Here is an 18,933-nt window from a genome sequence, read left to right on the forward strand (position 1 = left end):
GTATGTTTTCCAACTTGGTTTGCAGAATGCATTAACTCTTGTACATCTTTATTTTCTGCACAATCAGGAATCAACATCACTTTTTTGTTTAATTAGTTCCATAATATGCTGTTGGCATTTTAACATGTGAAACGGCAATTTAAAGACATGATAGCAAGAGTTGCAGAGGTATATACCTTCTTCTCCCATCTCTCTAAAGTCCTAGAATCCCTGTCCGAAGGGGAAGGGTTTTTGGCTGTAGTACCCTTAACACCTTTAGGTCCCTGGGAAATGCTCTCTGGATGAGCAGTGGGATTTCTGAAAAGAAATTTGAGAGAGTCAGGTACTCTGTAGTACTTGTCAGGCTTTCTAGGAGCTGGTGGCAAAGTATCAGGGGCAAGACTAGATTCCTTGAAGGCATCATCTACAATTTCCAGAACAGGGGGATACCTAGGGGTCTGTGCTGAGGCAAGTTTAAAAATTCCCCAAGTCTCTTTTTGGACTGTGGGTAGCCCTGGCACTCTTAGTAGAAATGTTCTCTGAGAGTATGCTGGTTTTCACCAAAAGAAAGGCTCTTTTTTTGGGGGGGGGGGCAGAGAGGATGGAATCCTCTGCATCTGAATCCTCATAGGTAGATAAGAGTATGTCCTGGTAATCAGAGGGATCAGAGTCATCAGTCAGATTCATGATCTGAAGAATCAGAAGGAAAAACCATTCTTTGTCTTTTAGAGGGGGAAGGCTGGCTTCCCCTGATTAAAGTAATAAGGTCTTCAGCCATTCTAGGCATTTGTTTCTGTGGCATGAGAGCTTGAGAATGCGTTTTGGTCAACAGTTTCCTAGACATAGTGCGAACTCTGGGCCTGAAAAATTCATTAGTTTTAGTCAGAAACAAAGTAGTCTGTTTAATACGAACATCAGAAGGTCTGAATACACCCTCAGAAGCCAGTGCCTGCACAGCAGCTCCGGACCCATCCAAGGTAGAGACATCTGCAGGTTCCATAGTTGAATGAGCATCTCGCGGCCTACTGGACTCCAAATGGGTCTCAGTAGAGGCCTGCGAATCTGTACTAGTGGGTATCGGGGGCTGCGAAAGCACCTCACTGAGTACCAACGGACTGGCGAATAGCTTAACAGAAGCATCGTCGGCAGTTTTGGATCTATGCAGCCTCTCTATCTTTATCCTTACGTTTTTTCGGAAGATCGGTAGTCGGATGGCTTATCAAAGCCATTTCGGAATACAGATAACAAGAGTGAAAGAATTTAGTGACAAAGATAGCCCGACGACGAATAGTTTGGGTGTTGAACAGGGCACAAAACTGACAGCGAGGAAGGTCATGGTTTGGGCCTAAGGTGACGCAGTTCGTCTTTCGGCTTTTCCCAGTTAGGGATTGCCACAGCAGAACTCCGGTCCGCTAATGATTGGCAGCAGATTTTTACGGTGCCGAGGTGCCAGCTCCATGGCCAACCTTCAATGAAGACACGCCCATTCACGCATGTCTTTCGAATGCCACTCGATCGCAGTGAGGACATGCAGACTCCACCCAGAAGGCGCTCGAGCCAAGAATCAAAGGGGAGAACTTCTTGCTGTGAGGCGACAATGCTACTGCTGCACCACCGCAGCTTAAACAGTAAGAATGCAAATCTCTGTAAGGAATTTGCTTTCCACAGGCAAGAAAATTGTTAACTTTTTCTGACATCGGTTAGAGCGAGAAAAAAGGATCCCCAATGGGGTACTTGACTTTAGAAGACTTCAGGTCTGAAACTCGATTAACCAAAATTTCAGGTAGCGGTCGACTGGCACTTGTGAACTGCTGCTGCTTCGGGCTCCGCTTGGCAAGAAAAGCTGATGTAATGGTGTCGGCTGCACATTTTATACCCCAGACATCATGGAAGAGGCGACGACATCCGACGCAGAAATCCCAAGACTCTGGTATTCGGGCCAACTGAGGGCTGCCTGCAGGCAGATAACCCAAGTGTGATAACTGCAACAGTGAAACACGAAGAACATCAAGTCCTTAGTGCTTTGCTTGAGGATCTGGTTAGTTGATAGACAATGTGCTACTTCAGATGAGCTGGGGAAGAAGGGAGATCTATACCTGGAAGCAGGTCAGCCCTGCACAGGAAGGGGACCACCAGTACTGCTCATGGGTCTAAAGGAACCCATGGTGGGCAGCACAGACTGCCCCAACAGAATCTGCCAGTAACAGGGGAAGCCACTAGTCCAGGTACATGTCCAGGAGCTAGGGCTAAATGTTTTGAATGCAACCAGTGGGGCCATGTGGCATACAGGTGTCCACTGAGGCAAGGTGGGGAACAAAATGTGAGGGAGCCAGTAAGTGGGAAAGACAAAATGCCAATAGTAGGTTGTCTTGAGATAACAGGGGTACTGAACTAATATCCTGCAGATGTCCTGATAGGGAAGGATATGGATGAGGCAGTACCATATGCTTATGCAGTTACACGGAAGTCAGGCTAGGACACAAGCATGTGGGTCTGATAGCCTGGGGGAGACCCAGACAGACTGCATACTTACAACCAGGACTGATGAGGTGGTTACTTCAGGGAGGGAGCTACCCTGCAGTAGTGAGACTGAAGGCGAGCTACAGCTGCTTCGGGGTACTGATGGTCCCTTGGACAGAGCGACTGTAAAGGTAGAGAAGAGTAGTACTACCCAGGCTGACAGTGAGGCACCACTGTCCGAGGATGCCAGACTTCCTGTGGAAGGGGAGCTGGGGAGGGTTGCAAGGACAGAGCTGGGACAGGCTCAGCTCTCAGACCCTACATTGCAAAGCTTGAGGCAGGTAGCTAGGGAGGCACCTGATTCTCAAGGAAAGGGGGGAATCTGTACACTGGAACAAAGGGTTACTATACAGAGAGTGGACCCCTGAGGGAGGGCTAGATGGTGAGAGTACAGCAGTTGGTAGTGCCTAGAGCCTACAGTCTGGCGCTTCTAGCCACAGACCATGATATTCCCTTTGCTGGTCATATGGCCATAAAACGTACAAAAAGGTGTATTATGCAGAACTTCTATTGGCCTGGAATTTCCAGAGATGTAACAGGGTACTGCAGGACTTGTGAGCAGTGCCAAAAGTTAGGCAAGGAAGGAGACTAGGTGAGAACTCCTTTGATGCCTTTGCCTGTGATTGAGGAGCCATTTCAGAGGGTAGCTATGGATATTATGGGGGCTCTGAGTACCCCAAGTTCCACAGGGAAAACGTATACCCTAGTGGTAGTAGAGTATGCTACACGATACCCTGAGGCAGTGGCTTTGTCCTCCATTGAGGCAGAGAAGGTGGCAAATGCTTTGATTTTCAGCACGGTAGGTTTCCCAAAAGAAATACTGACTGACAGATGTGCCAATTTCATGTCAGACCTACTGGCTTGTCTGTGGAAGTCCTGTGGGGTGAAGCACATGAAGACCACCCCTGCCATCCCCAGACTAATGGTCTTGTTGAGAGGTTAAACTCTACAATCGAGTCCATGCTAGGGGCATTTGCAGATCAGTTTAAGAGGGAGTGGGGCAAATATTTACCCCATCTGTTTGCTTAGAGAGTTTCCCCAGGAATCCACAGGTTTTTCTCCTTTTGAGTTGCTGTATGGGCATAGGGTGAGGAGACCTCTAGATTTAATTCAAGATGAGTGGGGAGGTGAGTGCAAGCCTCACAAGGAGTCTCTTGTGGATTACATCCTAAACCTCAAGACAAGGCTCAGGGAACTCATGGGATTGGCCAGGAGAACCTGGCAGAAGCCCAACAGAAAAAGGCGTGGTATGACAGGAATGCTCGAGCTAGAGAGTATGCTGTGGGGCAGCAGGTAATGGTTCTCATTCCTGTCAGACACAACAAGCTGCAAGCAGCTTGGTATGAACCCTACAAGGTGGTAAAAACTAAGTGATGTTAACTACATGGTGGAACTGCTAGGCAGTAGGCAGGGGTATGTGAAGATAGGTAAAGGCTGCCAGCCTAGCCAGAGAGAATGTGAGATAATTCTGTCATCTGTAAATATTAATGTAAACCACAGGCTTGTGTCTTAAATGGCAAAAATAGTGTTACATGTGGAACTGGGAAACAATGTAACAGTGCACTCTGCTGACCAAGTAAAGCATGTTGTGACCCTTTGATGTAAACATGGTTCCAGCCAGTCTAGATGAAGGAATTCTTGTGATTGTTTTAAGGCCAGAGTTAATGGCCAGAATTTGATTTGCGTGCATAAATGTCCTTTATTGCTCTGGTTTCTGCCCAGAGGTGAAGAATGTAAATGTAGTTTCTGTTAGCCTGGGAACCAAGGAAAGTGTGAAGAACGATGAAATGTGAACCAGGATTTGATTTTTAAGAGAGAGAATCAGAGAGCATTAAGCATTTTTGCCTTGACCATCCAACTTCATCAGCACGCTGCCTTTGCTCTAATATGTAAGTTTATCTTAGACTTGTGTTTTGTCTTAGAAATAGCTAGAAACTAGAAAGCTTAGACTAAGTGATTTTTCTGTGATGTCAGAACTGTACTACCAAATTATTTTAAGTATTTCTCTGTGATCTCTGAACTCCTGACTAGCACTGTGTAGTAAGAAATATTGTCTTGTGTTTATATTTTTTTATTAAGTATTTTAAAACCTTTCAACTGTGTCTGTTTTGTGTAGTAATATGTTAAGCTCAGAGTACACTGCATGTATATAGTGATCCTACACCAAGTCACTCTAATAAGCCTTGACGGTTTAGTTATACTACCAATTGGATAATAATATTGCACAGTAATAATTGGACACCCTTTTAAGGGCCTTTGAGTAGCTGATACATATTAGTGGGTGGTGGCAGCTGGTACTACCGTATAGTCTGGGAAAAAGGGCCACAGCTGGAGAACCTGTACCAGCCTTCCCCAGGAGTGTCTGTGTGGTTATATAAACTCTTCTCAGTGTGTGTGTGTGTGTGTGTGTGTGAGAGCTACTTGGGCAGGTACAGGAAGCACTGGTTGGACAGAGAGGGTGTTGGAGGTTTTAGCTAGTCACTAGGCTGAGATCTGGACCCTATAGCTATGCCACTGGGGAGTCTAACTGGGCACCTGGAGAGCAAAGGGAGCAACCAGCCCCGGACTGACTGATCTCTGTGTGCTCTTAAGGGAAATTGCACTTTACTGTATGCATTTGTTATAATTTCCTCCTATATGAAAAACCCCTCACTGGTGTTAGTGGTGAGGATTGAGGCTCCTTGAATGCTGGGCCAGGGCACGGGCGTCACAAGTAGATACATGCTTAGTTTTCTGCTTCTTTTTGACAGGAAAAATGGGACCAACAGAGTTAGAGGCAACAGCAGCTTCCTTAGGGATGGGCACAACATTCTGACAAGAGGAAAGCCTTCCTTGTTCCCTCTCCCAGGACTGACAAAGAGTGGCTCTCCCTTGTCCAATGAGGGGACCCAAAGAGTAACAGTGGACGTGGAAAACCCCTGGTTCATAGTGGCTGTGGGTGCTACACCAGAGGCATTTGAAATAAAAGATGAGTGGTCTGAGGTACAACAAATGGCAACAGCAGTCTCCCCCACTTGCGGCTGAGACAAATCACTAGCCTGCTGCGATGGCAAAGGCTGTTCACTTAACCTTTCTTTTTGTGGCTAGGAGGAGGACAGACCATGGGACTGTCAGCTTGTTCCCTGGGAAAACAAACCGCAAATGCTAGTAACAATAAATCTTTAAAAAGTCATTTTCACCCAGACAAATACAGTAAAAAGTACTTAAAAAAACGTTATGACAATTCCACAAAGTAAAATAAGCAATTTCACCACAGGAAAAAATGGTGTTCAGTTAAATAGCTTTTAAACTGATAGGAAAAAAAGAGCACTTCTGTTTAAAAGTACAATACGGTCTTGGGACACAAACTCGTAGCTTTAAAATCACTCTCCTGAAGAGGAAAATATATAAGCAAAATTATTAAATGGAGTCGTCCCCCCCAAAGGGAACTTATCCTCCCAGCAAAGAACAGCATGAGCCAAATGAGTATCCTTAAAAGCCTCAGAGAAGCACACTCTGGCAGCAGTAAAGCTATGAAGAGCTTGGCGCATAAATTTGTCTTTTAGACAGCTCTGCTCCAGTTGCCTCACTGTTTGAATGTGTGGAAGGTGCCCTGAAGCTTTTGTAAATGGCTGGCTGCTATATTCTTGGCAGGATATAACCATTATAGCAAAGGCTGCTGCAGTGATAAAGTATGAAAATCTTTAGCTGCTGGGGTACATCCAAGTGATTGCTGAATTCTCTCTCCTTTGGTCTCTGGATTTGGACAGAACACGGGAGTGTACGGCCGGGTTCGAGGACGATTCTGATACTACCTTAGGCATAAAGGAGCAGCTACTTGTCAAGGTGACTCTGTCCCTGTAAAAATAAGAAAAGGTTTCCTGCACATAAGGGCTTGCAGATTGGAGATGTGTCTGAGGTGAGAACCAGCAACAGGGCAGTTTTTCAAGTAATTTAAGGGGTGACAAGGTAATTTTCCATGTGGGCGTAGGAGCTCACATGGGGGGACCTGAGGTGTAAGGTACCTTTTGGAAACTACTTCATGTGAGGATGAGTGAAGGCAGGAGGAGACATGGGTAAGTAAGCAGAAATAGCTATGGCATGCACTTTTCCACCAGCATAAGATAGGTATTCCTTATACAAGTGTAAATGGTATTTTATGACCTCTTCTAATTTTGCTCTAGTGGATAGAATACCTCGTTTTACACCAAATACAAAACATTTTTCTTTTTACTAAATAGGATTTTCTGGTACTTTGTTCTCTAGCCTCTTTTAGGATTGCTAATATGTCAACCGAAAATTATTGCCTTGACAGTATCAATAACCAATCATCCAAGCTGTCAGATTAAATAATATGAAGCTGGGATGGATGACAGACCCTTAGCTCTGGGTTAGGTCATCCATGGTCTGAGGCAGTGTTTTGATTCTCCCTGGTTGAAGGTAAGAAGTTGGGAGAACCAGTGTTGTCTGGACCTGCAAGGAGAAGCCAGCATCATCCTCGGCCTGTCTGTTTGCATTTTCTGCAATACCCTGGGGATGAAGGATTGTGGGAGAAAGGCATAAAGAAAGGTATGTTTAGGCGAAAACGGCATCTCTTCTCCACACCCATCTGTAGGGTTTCTTGAACAAGACTTCATGATCTGCTTGTTTACTGAGGAAGCAAAAAGGTCTAACTCTAGCATAAGCAATCTGTCAAATTTACAAACATTTCTCTCTAGCATTTTCAAGCCGGGGTCAAGGAAGGAACTGCTCAGACTGTCTGCTAGCAGGTTGTCCTGTCCTGGGATGTATGAGACTACAGAAGCAGACATAATAGTTGTACTACCCTGCCATAGTTCCACTGTCAATCTACAGATATTGAAGATATGAGTGCCCCATTGTTTGTTGATATACCACATCAAGGTTCCATTGTCAGTCCATAGCTACTGTTCTTGATAACTTTTCTTTCAATATTTTTATAGTCAACAATTACTGTCATCATTCCTTTTATGTTGATGTGCTGTTGCCTGTCCCCTGGTCCCTTGGATTCTGAGGTTGCCTGAATGTGCCCCCCTCTAGGCTAGGTCTGAGCTGTTTGTGGTTAGGGTCTGATTTGCCTCTAAGTTTGAAAGTAACTCCTAGATTCACAGTGATGCTCTCACACCAAATAATCTCCCTTTTCAAGCATGTAAGGAGAGGGAAATGTGTTGCCAAGGGTTACGGGTGTTAGGACCAGCAGGGTTTTTTTTTAGGAATAACTGCAGTCTTCTCATGTGGAGTTTTGACACAGGGTTATATGGGGCCATGTACTTCAGCATCCTCAGAAACTCCCTTGTTATGGTCTGATGACTGCACTTGTGGTAAAGGTATCCTAAGAGGAACAATCTTGTCCTTTGGCAAAAAGGATTTCTGTTGAACAGAGTCTAATTCTGCCCCTAGGAAAGTAACCCAGATGTTGGGTGTCAATTGAGACTTCTGGACATTCAGGTTCAGGTCCAACTTCTGGAAGCAATCTGTGGTGATTTGATATTTTTGGAGTTGATACTGCCTGCATCAAGCAATCATCTAAATATGTGTAGATGTCCTCCATGGTTCTACAAAATGCAATTACTGGTGAAAGACATTTGATAAATACTCTGGGTGCAAGAGATAAGCCAATGGCAGAGCACAAAATTCTAAGCAGGACCCCCCTTCCTTGAAGAGCACTAACTTCTCTTATTTCTAAAAAACAGGAATGTGAAAGTAGGTGTCCTTCAGTTCCAGTGTCACCATCTATGCACCATGAACAATGAGAGGTAGAAATGTATGCAGGGTTAGCATCTTGAATTTGGGTACTACTACTACTACAAATATAGTCTTAAAAGTTCCAAGATAGGTCTTCATGTTCCTTGCCTTCTTGGAACAAAGAGGCAGTACAAGTAAATCCTTATATCTGCCTCTTCTGATGGACTTGATTGAATGGAACCTTGTTGTAAGAGGGCATCTATGAGGGGTGAAATCAGCTCTGTCAATCGTTTGGGGAGAGGGAATGCCTAGGAAGGGGTATTTTTCAAGATATGCAAAGAGTACCCCTCTTTTAAGATGTGCAGTACTCATTTGTCCTGAGTCATCTGCTCCTCAGTAGTTGAGAAAAGAAGAGTCTTTCTTTCCACATAGGTTGGGGAACAAAGGGTTTGAGAGATGGGATCTGTGGGAGGGGGAGGTGCTGTGCATAGTTACAACTGCTCCCTACCAAGGGTTGGGTCCTTGGACTCCCATGTCTACAATGTTGGCCACTTTCTTTCATACCTGGGACTTCCAACCATGGGGGGGGTTGCATTTTCCTGTTTAAGGTGAAAAGACCAGGGCTTTCTTGGGTAGTTTCTGTTGTATTTGAGAGTAGAAGAAAGGAAGAATTCCTTTACTGACTTTGTTTATCCTCTCTGGTAATGTCTCTTGAATACCTTCTGAACCAGCTGCCCAAAAAGAAGCTCCATGTCTAGTGGAGTATTATGAAGCTCAGCTTTTACATAGTCTGATGCGGGTTGTGTGCTCAGCCAGGAATACATCCTTGTAATTGACTTAACTGTAGTCACTCTGCATGATGCACTCAACACATCATAAGCCACATTTTAGTGGCTGTATGGACACGGAGGCGTATCATTGCAATTCCTGAATGTCCTAGTGGAGGCTGATGTCTTGTATACCTCCCTGTGCCTTGGTTTTAATTTCTTCCTGTACACACTCAAAGATTTTGAGCATATGCAACTAGCAATTTGGACCTCTCATGGCCAGGGTAGCAGAGGTGCAGGTCTTTTTGCCAAACTGGTTTGAAAATATACTCTTCCTATCATCTGCCAAAGGATTCTTGGAAGCAGGTTCAGATGATCCCTTGGTGGACTCTAGAGAAAACCAGAGTTGGGTCCTCCACTGGGTTTTCATACAGGTATCTGTGGGAGTCAAGCACTCTACTGAAGTGATCAGGATTTCTGGGGATTCTGGGTAGGGAATCAGGATGCAATAATATATAAGCAAATATGCCATCCAAGACACTGTGGACTAGGGGGTACAGCCAGGGGTCTTGCAACAGACAAGCTCAAGAACCTTCTATCACTGGACTAAGCCTAAAAAATGTTTCTAGTATCCCAACTAAAAGATTCCTTCATCGTATGAAGGGTATCATACTTTCATTTGCAAGTACTAAGCTAGCTACCCTTTTTGCATTTGAATTAATCTATCCTGTTTGGTGTTAGACTGGCCTTACCCATACTATGGTGGATAATCATGCATTAATCCTAGTGAGAATAACTGGGAACATATACCATAGATAATTTGAGAGGACCTATGGCTTTGGATAAAGCATTTAGAAACTGCCTCTGTCCATTAGCGGTACATGAGGAATGTCCTGGGGTAAAGTTTATATTACCCATCCATACAGCCAAGCTGCGTTTGAATATGGACAAGGATGGGCTTTGTTTTATGTGGATGGGGGAGTTTGTTCCATAGCAGTGGTATCTTATGCAAGATACACCTGTCCCTCCAAACCATTCTGTTGCAGAAGAGGTTTAGATCCCTGGACCAAGTATTTCTGATGTCATTTGACTTGTCGCTGTGCAGTAAATTGATCAGTACTGCATCCGAGGATGCCTTGTACGCCATACAGAGGCCAACTATTAGTCTGTAGATGCAGAGTATAATTACAGGGCTCTGAGTAGTTTCATGCATGACATGTTTTTAGGCCTTGTACATATGTATTCTTTTAGTAAGGTATCTGTGTGGGTGTTCCTGTTGTTTCACATGTCATGCCACAGGGGGCACTATACTCAATAACTGGTCTAATGTTGGCTAAGTAAAAGGGGACAACATCTCTAGATCTAGATGCAATCCCAATACACTTTCCTACCACAGTCAATAAATCTACAAATGCACCCCCCCCCCACCCTGAAGAGTCAATGATTCAGGTCATCTCCTCCACAAATCATAAATCAGCAATTTATTTTTCAGAAGTTCCCAAGATGGCTGCAAACATGTCTGATGGAGATGTTTGACAGTATGAGCGCACCTATCCACTGAGTTCACTAGTTTGTACAAACTACTGAGTGAACACACTTTCAGCTAATCAATATCATATGAAGAGCAGTCTCAATATCTCAATTAAACAAAGGCTCCATCTGCCCAAGTTGCAGATGGATGTAAAAGATCCCATGGCACTTATTGTAAAAAATAGGGAAAGTTCTCTGGTGCCCTGGCCAAATTTCCCATAGTCAGTATGACCACCACAGGTTTCCCCTAAAAAGATGCAAGTGCTCTACTGGAACTAACCTGGTCAATGTGTAAATACAAATCTGATACCTACAAGTTAACAAGACATATAACTATGTACGTGGCCAGAAGCACAGGGAACTCCAACCACATTAGGTGACTGGGCAATCAAAGCAGTGTGTGATGGTGGCAGAGGATAACAGACTCACCAATGAGGGTTCCACATCGAATAACTGATACATGAGCATGCCTACTACTGTATCATGCATAAGGGACTCTTCCTTGTTCGGATAAGAAATGTGTCAAATTCCAAATGATAAATCCACCAGCGTGGAAGAAGGCAGAGGACAATCCAAAAACCAAAGATCAGATGGTCGAGTTCCAAAGTACAGCTATACCCAAAGGAAGCAAGATTTCTAGGTTCCCTGTTGACTGGGATGTTTGTTGCAAGTATCAACTGAGAACTAAATGGCCAAAGCACACGTTTACAAAGCTTTCTTGAAGCAAACACTGGAAGATATGCCTCTAATGCATCAGCATTTTACCTCAGCATTTTTCAACATAAGGCGAGCCTCCTGAATTTAAAATATAACACAACTGGCTATCCACCTTGAAAAGGTCTGTGTATCAAATGCAAGCCAGGACTCGAACCCTATAGTGGAGTGACAAAACAGCCATTTGACCTTCCTTAACTCATTTCCTATCTTTAAGGTGAGAGAGACTTGGAGTGCATCCTTGTTGTGAATGGCATTCTCCCTTGATTTCTGTCTTACTGATGAAAACAGGAAAACAAAAGGCCTTTTGTTCGAAGTCAGAAGCCACTTTTGGGAATATGTGACAGTGGATCCTAAGCAACAACCCATCACTGTGAAAGAACAAAACTGTATCCTTACACATGATATCCTGCAAATCACAGATCCTGTGAGGCATACAAAATATATCTTCCAGGAAAGGAACTTGAATGCTGCTAAATCAGCATGACTGAATGGGCTACATAGAAGCCTGTTGAACAAAGTAGGGATCTCTGAATATGAGTAGAAGTGTAGCACCCCTTTAGGGAACAGCCTGAAAAGCAAATGCAAGGTCGTAATCCTGTCATCACCAAGTTCATGATAGGCAGAAATGGATACTTGCATAATGACCACAAAATAAATGACTCAGTATGCAACACTGTGAAAGTGCTTGAGAAAAAAGCCAGGATAAATGCGAGCTGACTTAGTGATGCTGTATCACTGGGAATTATGCATTTTCATCCTTGCTACTTTCAGTAAATACTTTTGTCAGACTACATGCACTAAATATCAGTTACATCAACTAAAACTGCTGTCAATGTCTTTCTTCCGTTTTGTTTTTTGCTTGCAGAATAAGAGTTCAATGCTTGTGGTACAAGGCTATGTGAATTAGTTTAGTTGGTGTGGATATGAGGAAGCTTGGACTGTTTTCCATGTGCTATCTGACCTGCGGTTGCAGTGAAGATGCTTGTTTTTTCACAACACAATGCTGCAAATGTAGATCATAAACAATTTTCAGTTGTGGTTTCTGCCCTTTCTCTGCAGTTGTGTTACTGTGTGGTTAGTATACATAACTGCCATAGGTGTGCCTTAGCAAAATAATTATAAGTAGCTATATACAAGTTCCTTTTTCAAAAAAAAAAAAAAGTTTGTTTTTGTTTGAAGCAGAGGATAGGGCATCTTTGGTGTATGATGCCAAGTTCTTAGGCAGTGAAAACTTACACACCAGCCCAATCATTGGCTTCAGTCAGTGGAGTCAGATTCCTCTTAGGGAATATCCACTTTTCTCTTTTTAGAAGATGTTCTAGGCACCAAATGAGTTTTCAGCACAGGCATTTTAAGACTTGCGCTCAAAGCCTTAAGCAATGCAAAGAAGCCTGGGAGAGGGACTGGGCCAAGACAAGCTAGGCAGCCCCTGTTTTTAATGTAGGTGCTTCGTGTCTACCATGATCACAGACCACTGTCCTTAGGTCTCTAGTTGAGAGTGGAGAACCAAGACTTCAAAGTAGTTGTCAGGCACCTCCTCTTGAACAAAAGTCCTGGGGATTCTGCCTTCCTCTTCTGAAATTATGATGTACACCCCCAATGCTGATAGGTCTTTGGCTATTGTAGGGACCAGATGTATGTTGGTCTATCAAGACATACCAAAAACCAAAGCCATGGACGCTTGTAAAGCAGAGGAGTTAGATGCCTCAAGGAAAAAACAACTCCGCAGTAGCAGATTCTAAAAGCACCACACATGGGGTCAAAGGACTCATGGAAACCAGAGTTGTCAGTTGTGTAACTGTTTTCTAATGCTTCTTTTTTTGTGCACCACTTCTTTAGAGGAAAAACTTTTAGAAGTTCATGAAACCTGGCACACACCTATTTTTTGGATGTAAACTTGAGAAACTTCTGTCAGTAACAGATCGTCCTTGGGATAAAAGCTGCACAGTGTGGACAGAAATCACATCATGCTTTAGGCCAAGGCAAAGCAAACACTTGTTATAGATGTTTTTGGGTGGAATCTGTTTCCCATTCAGAACACGATTGCTGACCATCACAATAAACTTTCTCTGAAATAGAATCAGATTCCAAATTAGCCATCATCAATAATGAAAAGCAAACAATTTGAAAAAGACAGGGAAAAAAGGCTCTAAGTGGTATTTATCTGGCTCGCCTTGGAAGAAGGCAGACTGAATTGACTATACGCGTTGTGGAAAGCATACACACCACCACTAAATCACGGCAAGAAAGGCTCAACAATGGCATCGCCAACGTACCTTTATGCCAGTTACATGCCTATTTCTGGATTTGAGGGTTTTGGCCAAAGCACTAGGGTTCTCTGCGAGACTGATCAGCTGTACCTATACGCAAGATATCCTGGGATAGGAGGGCTGCAAAAGTGAATACTACAATAAACAACTCCATGCTACACAACCGTAGCAAGTGGAAAGAAGCTACTTATCAAAGACCAGCAGAAAAGGCTGACTGCACACTAAGCCAAGTCCAAAGAGGTCAAACTTTAAACATCAATATATTATACACACACCTTAGGTATGCTAGACTACTTTTTTGCATGCTTGGAGGGGATTTGTACTTGCAACTATATTGACAAAATGATGTACAAGAAAGATCCTCTATACCACCCCAAAAAAGTTTGCAGAATCATGTCTAAAACATTACATCACTATGAAAAGTCCAATGCCTGAAAAACAAATAAGGTTAAAATTGTCTAGAATACCAATGGGAAAAAAGCTGCAGGTGCATACCTAAAAATATTTCAGCATCATGAAATTCCTTAATCAAACAAGGTATTGGTACAACAGTGCTTTACTTTTATAGTAAATTAGAGCTTTTCAGTTTGAATCATGACTCATGAAAGTTCCACAACTTACCAGACGATGATTCTTTCTCATTTCTCCTTGTGTCTGTAAAAGAAAAAAATGCATTTATGTTTCAAGCAATAATTTCTATAAAAAGTCATGCAGAACAGGGCATACTTTTCCGTAACACTGCTAAATAGTCAAAAGAAAAACCTTGATAAACAACATATTTATGATGGAACATATGACACCCACAAATGTACGCATGCATCTTTTCCACAAGTCTGCAGAAGTGTAGCTGGAAATGTGATATGGTACAGGTGAACTTATCAAGCAGTACAATTATCCATTACCTAAGGAATGTGTATGAAAACACACAATGGCTTGGGTCATATCAAGCTACTTCAGTAATCATTTAGTTGATTTACTGCACTTTAATGTATACCAGATTTCATTTTTAATTTAACATGCAGAAAGTTCATTATTAAAATTATTTCCATACTTGGTATGAATTTTCTGAGTTGTGAATGAAAAGGGGCCTTGAATCAACTCAGCAACACTGGTACATACAAAATAAATAAAAAAAAAAAAGATAAAAAAACTTGCCTATACCTTACATGTATTACTTTAATAACTATTCCCTGGAATACAAGTACAAGCCTCTGATGCTAAAAACCTAAATTAAAAATTTCTTTTTCTTTTTGGCAAAACTGTCCAGTCATGCTATACCTACTGAATTGGGTCACAAGATGACAAAGGTCCCTAGACCAACTACCTGTCAGATTTAGCTGTATTTTCCTATCATTACTGCACTATATGTGAATTTTTTTTCTTCCATAGGCTGTGCCTAAAAATGGTCAGCTGTGATCAATGTATTATCATGGTTAAAAAAATGCCACTGTTCATCTGTGAACATTCCTGAAGAACCAGACTGAAAGGATGCCACAAGCAACATAAAAACCACTTACGTGACTAAGAAACTATCAAGCACCTCTGCAACATGCTTTTAAAGACAAACGTACCAAATTTACAAAACAGTTAATACAACTGCTAAATTACCTTACCAACATTAAATCATAAGAACCTATAGAAAACATTTAAAGAAACAGTACTTATACATGTAACAATCAACAGTGAATCAAACATTCCTCTGAATGCTTAAAAACAAACAAAAAAATGCATCACTTGTAATTCAGACTTGGAGGTTTTAATAAACAAATATTAATTCAGCTTAAAATATCAACGCTATTTTCGTTCCTCACATTTGAAATCATTTATAACAGTACACTAGCTCTAATCATGTATTTATATTTCCATTATGTTGTCTTTTATGTTCAGCAATGGGATTCTCCAAGTTTTTATACAATTAATATGTTTCTATGACCTAACTTTAAACTTTCTAATTGTTTTTCTGATATAACAATGCACACTAGCCACATATTACAAATACTACTGTTTTTGAATTACACAAAAAAAAAAAAAAAAGTGTTAATAAAAAGAATTTCCTAAATGTTCCCCACTTCAATAGTTACACACTTACAAACATTGCAAATACCACATGGGAAAAGTACCCTGTGGTATTGAATTGACTAATATTTTCTCCGGAATAAAAGAACTAAGCACCAATATACCCTAATAGTTTTCCCTCTCTTACAAGAAAAAACAAGTTGTAAATTTTGCTCCCAAAACTATTCATCTTCCCTCAGATTATTTCATTTTTTTCATATTAAATTCTATAACATTTTACAAAAACCCATAGTCTGCTATAGAACACACCACCTCCTTATTAATACATTTACTTCTCTGATACAATTTCTTTATTATAAACTGCCCCTTTCTTATTTATAACTTATAATTTATCTATCACATACTTCTAAATATGCCTGTGTTATCATTTTATGAGAATAATTTAGCTCTCTAAAAATTCTCATTATTCTCCGATTCTGACTGTTGAGTCACTCCATTTACTACATAATCTAAATCTTAAAAATTCTCTGTGACAAAGCTCTTAATACATGACCTGAATGTAGCTAGTGCCATCTAACAAAAAAAAAAAAAAAAAAATACTGCAGGCAGTTTCTTTCACATGTATTTTGATTTTGCGGTGGTGGTGCTGCGGCAGTGTTGTCGCCTCACAGTAAGACATTGTCCTGTTCGATTCTCAGCTAGAGCGTCTTCTGTGTGGAGACATGCGTGAATGGGTGTACCTTTGTTGAAGGTTGTGCGTCAGGGCCGGCAACTCAGCACGTAAAAATCTACTGCCAATCATTAGCGGACCGGAGTTCCGCTGTGGCGACCCCTAACTGGGAAAAGCCGAAAATACACAACTAATTGACTTTTTATAATACTAATGTCACTCCACAAAGTAATGTCCAAAAATTATTTTTATCCACACTTTTTTTTTTTTTTTTTTTTACAAACTTGATGCCCATATTACTCTGAAATATATTTTAACGTCTTCATTTTGGAAAAAATGCATGGATTTGGACGTTACTTATAGGAGTTTAAGGACTTTTAAATACCCAAGTACCTTAATGGATGAGATGTAGATGCAGATGTAACAGCTTTTAAAGAATGTTTGAATGAGTGACAGCAGCTTATCACTGTGCAAGGCAGTGGATACAAAGTTATGATGAACATGATCATGTTAAAAGGGATTAGGTTAAGAAAGAGACTGATGAGACCCTATCATCAGCTTAAACAAGTACGCAAACACAGTGAGATGAACAGTCAGTCTTGCATGAACTACAGAACGAACTAACCCCCCCCCCCCCATAAACACGCTGTTCAACCTCAACCTCTCCACAGGCTACGTGCCCATAGAATGGTGCACACCAACGGTTATTCCTCCCCACAAAGGAGGGGCCACAACTGACCCTGGTAACTATCACCCCATAAGCTTGACTAGCCTGGTCTACAAGGCTATGGAGCGCATCATCATGGAACTCATTAACAAAGACATTGGGAATCTCCAAATACTTGACACGACCCAGTTCGGCTTTGTTAAGGGCAGATCATGCCTACTAAACCTGGTTGACTTCTTCGAGACAGTCACCAAGGCCATAGACGAGGGAAAGGTGGTTCACACAGCTTACCCTGACCTCGCAAAGGCTTTGGACACCATTCCCCACTCGGGTATTACAGAAAAACTCACCAGCCTGAACATAAATCCCTACGTCACGGGATGGGTTGCCAACTGGCTTACAAACAGAACTTGCACGGTAAGAATAGCGGGCTCCAGGTCCGACTAAACCAGTCACAAGTGGTGTCCCGCAAGACTTGGTCCTAGGACCCCTACTGTTCGGCATATACTTCTCAGAAGTACAGGCAAACACAGGAGGACTATGGCTAACCAAGTTCGCTGATGACTGCAAACTGGGAGCCATAATTGACTCTCCGGCTGACACAGACATCCTCCAAAAAGGCCTTACTGAGGCAGACACCTGGTGTCAAAGTCATGGCCTCAAGCTAAATGCCAAAAAATGCATAGTCATCCCATTTGGGAAAAACAAAACACCCACGAATTACCACATAGGTGGCAGCCCCCTTAATACAGAAGAGGTAATAAGAGATCTGGGGACCCAGTTAGATAGTAATCTCTCCTTTGACAATCATATTGCCAAAGTAGTTAGGAAATCCTTCTATGTAGCCCATCTAATTACTAAAAGGTTCGCATCTAGAAATAAAGAGGTTATAGTGCCCCTCTACTCATCACTCATTAGACCCATCATAGAGTACCAATGCCCCATTTGGAATGCACCTCACAAGACACTTCCAACAGCTGGAAAGACCACAAAAGTACCTCACCAAGAGGATTACTGGCCTCAAACATATGTCCTATGAAGTCCGACTGAAAAAACTCCAGCTGTACTCAGTGGCATATTGCTTACTCAGAAGTGATCTCTGCCTGATTTACAAAGCCATGTCCAACACACAACTGATGGACATGCTCCATCTAAAGAAATTCAAGTCACTGCGAGCCACGCACTCTAGTGAGTTAAACCTCGCCACAACAATAAACAGAACATGCTGGAGGGATAGAGTCCTGTCACAGAGACTCCCCATGCTTTGAACAAAATTCCAAATTACATCAGGCAGAGCCCCTCACTAACACTCTTCAAGAGAAACCTTGACGAGTAGATGGGTAACAGAAAATACACCCCTGGGATCACTTCATTGGCTCTGCTTGACAGAGGATCAGTTAATTAATCAATGGGGCAGTGAAAGCCGACACACACTGGCTAGGCTTATAAATGCCCTCGGGCAGAGAGCCTAGTACCTACCTATGAACGTATAACTGCAAAAGGAATTATTCATGGAGAAAAAGAATAAATTGTAGAGGTATCGGTTGGATTAAAGGAGGAGGTGTATACGTTTGTGGAAGAAACGGAGCACGCAGAACAAGAGGAAGGGGAAATCACGGTTCTTGTGACTGATTAATCAGTGGTGCAGCAGTAGCGTTGTTGCCTCACAGAGAGAGGTTCTCCCATTCGATTCTCAGCTGGAGCTGCTTCTGTGTGGAGTCTGCATGTCCTCCCCGTAGTCGAGTGGCGTTCGAAACACATGCGTAAATGGGTGTGCCTTCGTTGAAGGTTGGGTGTCGAGCTGGTACCTCGGCACCATAAAAATCTACTGCCAATCATTAGCGGACCGGAGTTCCGCTGTGGCGACCCCTAACCCGGAAAATCCGAAAGAACAACAACAACTTCTGGTGATGGGGTGGTACAGGCAATGAGAATACAGAGGATGGAAGTTTAATGAAAGAGACGAGTGATCATGGTAGTTTTCGGGATGGCATTCCTCCTAAAAATGAACAACTCAATGTCGGGGAAATAAAAAGAAACTATGAAACTGACAAGAGGTTATTGAATGAAGCTTGTCTAATAAAGCAATGAAATTGTAAACTCAAAGAGGTAACA

General features: G+C 42.3%; 1 protein-coding gene across 1 annotated transcript in view; it reads right to left on the bottom strand.

The window, feature by feature from the left end:
* The window catches only part of ABCF1 (ATP binding cassette subfamily F member 1), a 1,329,408-nt gene that overhangs the window by 282,785 nt on the left and 1,027,690 nt on the right, over positions 1-18,933 (bottom strand). Inside the window, exon 14 of the mRNA XM_044082281.1 lies at positions 14,087-14,119. Within this exon, the coding sequence (XP_043938216.1) occupies positions 14,087-14,119 (33 nt within the window). The remainder of the gene's footprint in view (positions 1-14,086; positions 14,120-18,933) is intronic.

This window comes from Protopterus annectens, chromosome 9.part0, assembly GCF_019279795.1.
Source record: "Protopterus annectens isolate FY-2018-M chromosome 9.part0, PAN1.0, whole genome shotgun sequence".
Taxonomy (NCBI): domain Eukaryota; kingdom Metazoa; phylum Chordata; order Ceratodontiformes; family Protopteridae; genus Protopterus; species Protopterus annectens.